General features: G+C 43.5%; 1 protein-coding gene across 1 annotated transcript in view; it reads left to right on the top strand.

Annotated features, from left to right (window-relative positions):
• Positions 1-9,099, top strand: part of EXD2 (exonuclease 3'-5' domain containing 2) — a 59,999-nt gene that overhangs the window by 47,276 nt on the left and 3,624 nt on the right. Inside the window, exons 5-8 of the mRNA XM_003797366.1 lie at positions 2,369-2,700; positions 4,795-4,901; positions 5,162-5,297; positions 6,359-6,715. Of these exons, the coding sequence (XP_003797414.1) occupies positions 2,369-2,700; positions 4,795-4,901; positions 5,162-5,297; positions 6,359-6,715 (932 nt within the window). The remainder of the gene's footprint in view (positions 1-2,368; positions 2,701-4,794; positions 4,902-5,161; positions 5,298-6,358; positions 6,716-9,099) is intronic.

The following is a 9,099-nucleotide window of genomic DNA, read 5'->3' as shown; positions in this document are numbered from 1 at the left end:
CCACCTTAGGTGTATGTGGCTGGCGCCTTAGCCACTTGAGCCACAGGTGCCGAGCCTTCTCTTAAAGTATTAAAGACTTCTGACATTTTCTTCTGCTTCCTGTATTACCTCTATTTCCTCTGAGTTCCTTTTTCAGGATGTCTGCTTTGATCTTTGTCTTTCATGTTAACAGTTTCTCTCAAATGTGACCATTCATAATTAAGAAAGAGACATTGAAAAACCAAGTGAATCAACTGATGAACAGATAAATAAAATGTTGCATAGCTGTACAATGGAGTATTACTTAGCAGTAAAAAGATGCATCCTACAAGATGGATGAATCTTTTCTTTTTGAGACAGAGCCTCAAGCTATCCCCCTGGGTAGAGTGCCATGGCATCACAGCTCACAGCAACCTCCAACTCCTGTGCTCAAGCAAGTCTCTTGCCTCATTCTCCCAAGTAGCTGGGACCACAGGCATCCACCACAACATCTGGCTATTTTTTTTTTTTTTTTGGTTGCAGCCGTCATTGTTGTTTTTTTGGTGGGCCCGGGCTGGATTCAAACCTGCCACGTTAGGTGTATGTGGCTGGCGCCTTAGCCACTTGAGCCACAGGCACTGAGCCAAGGTAGACAAATCTTGAAAGTGTTATGCTAAGTGAGGAAGCCAGTTACAAAAGAGAATAGGCAAATCTATAAAGACAGACGTAGATTAGTGATTGCTTAGGGTTGGAAGAAGTGAGGGATGACTTCTATAATATGAACCTTATAGAATGTAAGGTTTCTTTTAGGAGGAGTAACAAGAGTGTTCTAAAATTGATGCTGGTGATGGTTGCGTGACTCTATAAATGTACTAAAATCCATTGATTTGTGTGTATATATTTATATATATGTATATATGCATATATATTTTTGTTGTTTTGAGACAGAGTCTTACCCTGGGTATAGTGCTGTAGCATCATCAAAACTCATAGCAACCTCAAACTCCTGAGTTCAAGTAATCCTTCCGCCTCAGCTTCCCAAATATCTGAGACTATAGGGGTGTACCACAATGGCCAGCTAGCTTTTCTATTTTTGATAGAGATGAGGTCTCACTCTTGCTCAGGCTGGTCTCAAACTCCTGAGCTCAAGCAATCCACTTGCCTTAGCCTTCCAGAGTGCTAGGATTATAGACGTGAACCACTGTACCCACTGACTTGTATATTTTAAATGGGTGAATTTTATTATATGGAAATTATATCTCAATAAAACTTTTTTAGAAAGGGAAGGGACCAAGCTACAAAGAAGTAACTTATGTAGAGTCACAGCAATAAAGGGTATTAAGATACTATCTTATTTATAGATATGGCAAGTCATTTCTTTTTTCTTTTTTTGAAATAGGGTACTATTCTATTGCCCAGAATAGAGTGCAGTGGCATGTTCAAAGCTCATTGCAGCCTCAGACTCCTAAGGTCAAGCAATTTTTCTGCCTCAGCCTCCCAAGTAGCTAGGACTATGAGCACATGTCACCGTGCCTACCTAATTTTTTGACATTAATTTTCATAGAGACAGAGTCTCATTATGTTATCCAGCTGGTCTCAAACTCTAGCCTTGAGTGATCCTCCACCTCAGGCTCCCAAAGTGCTGAGATTATAGTAGTGAGCCACCACACCCAGCCTGGCCATATGATTGATGGTTGTATAAGCCTGTTGTGGTTTCAGCTTTTCTAAGGCTAACTACCCCCAAAATGAATTTCATGCATTAATTGTCAGACCTTTGTTAAGTCCTCTACCCTCAAACTGGGGAGAAGTCTGCCTAGCAGTTTGATAGCAGATATAAAGAAACTTCATTACAGAGATTAGGATTTTCCAGCATTTAGAGTCTTTTTAGCTATTTTAATTAAAAACATAGGGAGAGGCTGGGCAGCGTGGCTCACCTCTGAAATCCTAGCACTCTGGAGGCCGAGACGGGTGGATTACCTGAGCTCACAGGTTTGAGACCAGCCTGAGCCAGAGTGAGACCTCATCTCTAAAAATAGCCGGGTGTTGTGGTGGGTGCCTGTAGTCCCAGCTACTTGGGAGGCTGAGGGAAGAGAATCAGAAGCCCAAGAGTTTGAGGTTGCTGTGTGCTGTGATGCCACGGCACTCTACTGAGGGTGACAAAATGAGACTCTGTCTCAAAAAATAAATAAAATAACAATAAAAACATAGGGAACTTGAGAATTAATTACACTATTTAATTTGCTTTTTATAATTTGAAAATTTTCACAATGAAGTTTTAAATACACCGTGTGGGTTATTGTACATTTTGCATTAGGATCTTAAAAGTTATCTGTATCTTTGTGATTGACTTTAAAGTTGCTCTCTCCAGTTCACCTTCAAAATCCCACTGATCTCTGACTTTTCTCTTCAGGTAACTTATGCTGCCAGGGATGCCCAGATTTCAGTGGCTCTCTTTCTCCATCTTCTTGGATACCCTTTCTCTAGGAATTCACCTGTAGAAACAAATGATGACCACAGTGCCTGGAGAAGAGTCTTAGAGAAGTGTCAGGATGTGGTAGACATCCCATTTCGAAGCAAAGGACTTAGCAGATTGGGAGAAGAGGTTAATGGTGAAGCAACAGAATCTCAGCAGAGGCCAAGAAGTAAGAAGTCTAAGGTCGATGACATGGTGCCAGGCAACCACCAAGGGAGAGACCCCAGAAAACATAGAAGAAAGCCCCTGGGGGTGGGCTATTCTGCCAGGTAATTGAGTTGTTCACTGTCTAGTCAAAAGTCAGTGACCCAGCCTTAGCAAAGGTGGTGATGCTTCACCTTGGGTCTGGGGCAAAGGCTTGTGGTAAGGTGGTAAGGGAACAGAGTCTCTCGGGGGTTAATTTTACTTTTACTTTGCTTCAGAGATATTTGGACTATTATTTGCTTTCTGTATCATTTTTTTCCTTTTTCCCTTCTTTTACATTTTCGTTTTTGATAATTAGAGTAGAAATGAGTATTACCCTAGCTTTGTCACTGACCCTGATGTGACCTTAGGGTCAATAATTATATCCCTAACTATAAATGGGGGTATAATTATTATTATTTTCTTATTTCAGATTAATATAAGGGTTCATAAGATTATGTTACATTGTTTGTGTTTGTAAGATAGTCTGAGTTGTAGGTGAGTCTTTCACCCAGGAGGTGTGCCATATACTCCTACATTGTACCCACTAGTTGGGAGGTTACTGAGCCCCTCTCCCCTTCTCCCTTCTCTCCCCTTCTTGAATATAATTGTGTTTTTCTCTCATGTGGGCCTGTAGTTGTTCATCTCCTAATTTCATGTTGAGTACATGGGATGCTTGCTTTTCCATTCTTGAGATACTTTACTAAGGAGAATGTTCTTCAACCCCATGCAGGTAAATGCATAAGATGCAAAGTCTCCACCTTTTTATGGCTGAATAGTATTCCATAGTATACATATACCACAGTTCATTAACCCGTTCATGAGTTGAGGGGTACTTGGGTTGTTTCCACATCTTTGCAATTGTGAATTGAGCTACTGTAAATCTTCAAGTGCAAATATCCTTATGGTAAAATGATTTTTTTCTTCTGGATAGATACCTAGTAATTGGGATTATAGGATCACAAAGGAAGGTCTACTATTAGCTTTTTAAGGATTCTCCATACTTCTTTCTAGAAATGCTCTATTAGTTTGCAGTCCCCCCAACAGTGCATAAGTGTTCCCTTCTGTCAGCACCCATGCCAGCATCGGCATTGTCCCTAGTCATCAGAGAAATGCACATCAAAACCACCTTGAGATATCACCAAACGCCAGCAAGAGTAGCCCACATCACAAAGTTCCAAAGCTGCTGATGCAGCTTGGGGTATAATTTTTATTCCTTGCTTGTTTCAAGATAACTGTGAAAATGAATAAGAAGTACCTCATTCTTTTCAGGAGAAATGTATCATTTGACTTTTTATTCATATGGCATTTGGTTATTTAGAAAATGATATCCAGCTCTAAGAAAATGTTATCTATAGCTGATGAGAATATTCTTGTATAACTTAGACCTCTATTATAGGAAGTTACCCAATCAATACTTTGGAGCAGAAGTTTAGTCCCTGTAGCAAAGTGCCTTTAGGAACTGGATGGTTAAATTGAAGGAAGTGTTATATGTGAGCCAGAAATAGATCTATATGGCCCTCATTACTTTAGCTTGAGTTTTAAAAATTTTAATTTACTCAGTTTAATCTAGTGATTTGGCAGTTTTGTTTTTCCTCTGTTCCTGTTTGTGTTCACGACAGAGCTATGTAATCACTACCCAGCTCACTCCCTAGGGTCCCAGTCTGTAAGTATAAAAACTAGAGACATAAACTAACTCTTTTTTTTTTTTGAGACAGAGTCTCACTATGTCACCCTGGGTAGAGTGCCGTAGCGTCACAGCTCACAGCAACCTCCAACTCTTGGGCTTAAGTGATCCTCTTGCCTTAACATCCCAAGTATCTGGGACTACAGGCACTCATCACAATGCCTGGCTATTTTTTGGTTGTAGTTGTCGTTGTTTGGCAGGCCCAGGCTGGATTTGAACCTGCCAGCTCCAGTGTAGTGGCTGGCACCCTAGCTGCTGAGCTACAGGCGCTGACCCAAACTAACTCATTTCTAATTCTGTTTCCTAGCCTAATGCAGGTGTAGGGTTAAACATGGTTTCTGAACCTTTTTATTTTTTCCATGATTGGTACGTTTGAGCCCAGTGTTGAGAAAAGTTCAAGTCACTCAGAAGAGAATACAGGAAGGCAGCTGACGCCTTGACTGACCTTGACTAACAGCTCTCAGTTTAAGATCTCCCTCTTCCTTTCCTGCAGAAAATCCCCTCTTTATGATAACTGCTTTCTCCATGCTCCTGATGGGCAGCCCCTCTGCACTTGTGATCGAAGAAAAGCTCAGTGGTACCTGGACAAAGGCATTGGAGGTGTGAGAGTCAGCTGTCGTAGTTTCTCTGTAATTAGGTGCCTATGGGTATTGGCAGGAGTAGGAAGTGAGACGGGGAAGAGGGATGGTCAGAAGAAGGCAAGGAGACCTTGAGATGTGTGGGACCGTGTAGTCACAACCCAGAAATAGTGTTCTCTGCCAGGACACAGCAAAGAACAGTTAGGGTGTGCCTCTTCCTAGAGGGGTAGGGGAGTGGGGAGAGGGGAATGTCAAACACTAATGCCTGTTCTTTTCTCTAAGAGCTGGTGAGTGAAGAGCCTTTTGTGGTCAAACTACAGTTTGAACCCGCAGGAAGGCCTGAATCCCCAGGAGACTATCACTTGATGGTTAAAGAGAACCTGTGTGTTGTGTGCGGCAAGAGAGACTCCTACATTCGGTGAGTGTGGTTTTTGTGGTACTGCCCTGAAGGTTTACCCCAGGTGAAAGTTGCCTTTGTGCCTACTTGCAGAGCGCTTACAGGCCTTGTTTGAGTCTGTCCACTTTGGCTGTTCTCCCTGGAGGGCATCCCAGTTTTCCCAAGAGTTTCAACACTCTACCTGGCCTTGCTATAGTGGCCCTACCCCTTCTGAGCCATTTCTTAGTTTCTGGAATGCAGTACTATTCTCAGTAAATCTGCCGTGGAGAGTGGGTCTCTTTTGCTTTAGAAGCTGTATCCTTATAATCTTCCCTTAAGTCAGTGGTTCCCAACCTTCCTAATGATGCATTGTATTTTCATTGTTACAAAGGGGTCACGACCCACAGGTTGAGAACCACTGCCTTAAGTGGTTCACAAGCCTTCTGAGTCTTGGTATTTTTTATGGAATGTCCAAATGACCAGAGAGCTTTTCCTAGGAGCTTAGTTCTCCTCAGAAAATAATGATAGACCTTGCAGTGCCAAAGCAAGGGATTCCTCAGATGAAGAAACCTGGCTCTTTCAGGTCCTTAGGCTTTTTTGAGAGAGTTGTTTTCCAGATGTCAAAGTCCACTAGAATATCTTTTCATTACTCTGAGACTTCCTTCTGGGAGTACAGACATCTAAAACCTCTCCCTCCCCTTGGCCCTCCACTGAAACCTGAAAACAAGAGCTCTATACTTCAGTGAGAGAGAAACCTGGGGTGCAGGTAGGGAGGAACCTGGGGCGCAGCTAGGGAAGTAGCTAGGGAGGAACCTGGGGCTCAGGTAGTGAGGAACTGGGGGCACAGGTAGGGAGGAACCCAGGGTGGTGCTAGGGAAGGAAGTAGGTAGGGAGGAACCCGGGGTGCAGCTAGGGAGGTAAGCAGGTAGGGAGGAACTGAGGGTACAGGTAGGGCTGAGAGTGGAATAGGTAGCATTGCCTTATGTAATCTGTGTTGGTGGTGGTGCCCAAGGCTTCTCAGTCATGCACAGGCCCATGTGCTGGCTTCACATGTGCTCCGTGTTGTGTGCTGAGCACTGCCTTCCCCTGTGGGCTCATTCTAGGAAGAATGTGATTCCACACGAGTACCGGAAGCACTTCCCCATTGAGATGAAGGACCACAACTCCCATGATGTGCTGCTGCTTTGCACCTCCTGCCATGCTGTCTCCAACTACTATGACAACCATCTGAAGCAGAGGCTGGCCAAGGAGTTTCAGGCCCCCATTGGCTCCGAGGAGGGCTTGCGCCTGCTGGAGGATCCTGAGCGCCGGCAGGTGCGTTCCGGGGCCCGGGCCCTGCTCAATGCCGAGAGCCTGCCCACTCGCCGAAAGGAGGAACTACTGCAGGCGCTCAGGGAGTTTTATAGCACAGACGCAGTCACGGATGAGATGCTTCGAAGGGCTGCCAGCCTGGAGATCAGGTACCATTTATGCTTCTGGTCAGCAGAGGGATTGGGGAGTAAGCCAGTAAGTGACCTTAGCCCCTCATCACCTCATAAGACTGCTTCCTGAACAGCCAGGCATTGTGGCGGGCGCCTGTAGTCCCAGCTACTTGGGAGGCTGAGGCAGAGACTCGCTTGAGCCCAGGAGTTGGAGGTTGCTGTGAGCTGTGATGCCATAGCACTCTACCCAAGGGGATAGCTTGAGGCTCTGTCTCAAAAAAAAAAAGACTGCTTCCAGGAGTGGGCCTTGGCTGCTGCAGTGTAGCACCTGGCCCCATGCTCACCAGGCCTCGTCCTCAGTCTATCAGGTGTCTAATGGTGTTAGACACCACAGCAGTGGAACAGAACAACTTACTGGAGAATTACCTGTCCACAGGCAACTTGCTTTTCCTTAACCCTTTCAGAACATATGCCAAGTCCAGTCATTTGCATGATTCTCATGGGAGTGTGAATGCAGTGGAGTTGTATCTTGCATATTCCACACTGAGATAAATCCTAAAGTTGGCATGTGAGGTGAAATAATAATTCAGTAATCTCTTCAAATCTCTGAAATTCCTTCACAAAGTACAATACAGTCATCCCTTGATATGGAGCATTGGTTCCAGAACCTCCTTCAGATATCAAAATCCACCCATGCTTAGGTCTCTGATGAAAAATGGATTCAGATGATAAGAACTTTGAGCTTAGTTTTGCTTCCCAACTATCACTTTTTAAATAGTACTAGGGCCAGGCGCCATGGCTCACGCCTGTAATCCTAGCACTCCAGGAGGCCAAGGCTGGTGTATTGCCTGAGCTCACAGTTTGAGACTGGCCTGAGCCAGAGTGAGACCCTGTCTCGAAAAAACAGCCAGGCATTGTGGTGGGCATCTGTAGTCCTAGCTACTTGGGAGGCTGAGACATGAGGATCACTTGAGCCCAAGAGTGAGTTAGAGGTTGCTGTAAGCTGTGATACCACGGCACTCTACCAAGGGTGACAAAGTGAGACTCTGTCTCAAAAAAAAAAAAAAAATAGTACTAGTGATTGAAATAATGAAACTGATAAGTTCACAAAACGCTGAAGGTAATGCTGATTACCTACAGGGTTTTTCTCTTTTTTTCTTTCTTTTTCTACCACCCCCCCTTTTTTAAAGCTAGGCTCACTCTCTTGCCCAGGATAGAGTGTGATGGGGTCATAGCTCGCAATAACTTCAAACTCCTGGGTTCGAGCAATTGGCCTGCTTCAGCCTCCCAAGTAGCTGGAACTATAGGCACTTGCCACAACACTCAGCTCGTTTTTCTATTTTTAATGGAGATGGGGTATTGCTCTAGCTCAGACTGGTCTCAAATTCCTGAGCTTCAAGGGATCCCCCACCTCACCTGCCCAGAGTGCTAGGATTATAGGCATAAGCCACTGTGCCCAGCCACCTATATGGTTTTTGTTAATCAATTAAATAGGGTGGTGCCTGTAGCTCAAGCAACTAAGGCGCCAGGCATGTCCACCAGAGCTGGCAGGTTCGAATCTGGCTTGAGCCTGCCAAACAATGACAACTACATAGCCAGGTGTTGCAGCAGGCACCTGTAGTCCCAGCTACTTATGAAGCTGAGGCAAGAGAATTACTTAAGCCCAGGAGTTTGAGGTTGCTTTGAGCTGTGATGCCACAGCACTCTACCTAGGACGATAGCTTGAGGCTCTGTCTCAAATAAATAAATATATATGTGTAAATATATATATTAAAACTAATTACAGCACCAAATACTTTTTTCAAAATCAAAAATGTTTATTTCACTCATGCTACTAATCTATCACAGATACTGAAAATATTTATTACTAAACAGATCTTGTAGATATACTATATCTTGTAGCACTAAGCTGATTAACTACATAAATTGCCCTCATTATTTCTAGTAACAACCTGATGAAGTAGGATTTAGATTTCTTACTTGTTAACTAGTAATATATTTTAAATTTAAAAAAAATTTTTAATTTAAAAAATACATATAAATTAAAATATATGTATATGTATATTTTTGAGACAGAATCTTACTCTGTCATCCTGAGTAGAGTGCTGTGGTGTCATAAGTCACTATAACCTCAAACTCATGGGCTTAAGCAGTTCTCTTGCCTCAGTTCCCAAATAGCTGGGACTATAGGTGGCCACCACAATTTCTGGCTAGTTTTTCTATTTTTAGTAGAGATGGGGTCAGTCTTGCTCAGGCTAATCTTGAACTCCTGAGCTCAAGCAATTCTTTTGCCTTGGCCTTCCAGAGTGCTAGGATTACAGATACGAGCCACTGGGCCTGGCCTAAAAAATACATTATTGAATTTTATCCTTCAAACTATTCTTTAAGATTATAGAATCTAGGCTCGGCGCCTATAGCTTAAC

The sequence above is a fragment of the Otolemur garnettii genome, unplaced genomic scaffold (assembly GCF_000181295.1).
Source record: "Otolemur garnettii isolate 467f Iridium unplaced genomic scaffold, OtoGar3 scaffold00115, whole genome shotgun sequence".
Classification (NCBI taxonomy): domain Eukaryota; kingdom Metazoa; phylum Chordata; class Mammalia; order Primates; family Galagidae; genus Otolemur; species Otolemur garnettii.
This window is presented reverse-complemented; position numbering and strand designations above follow the sequence as displayed.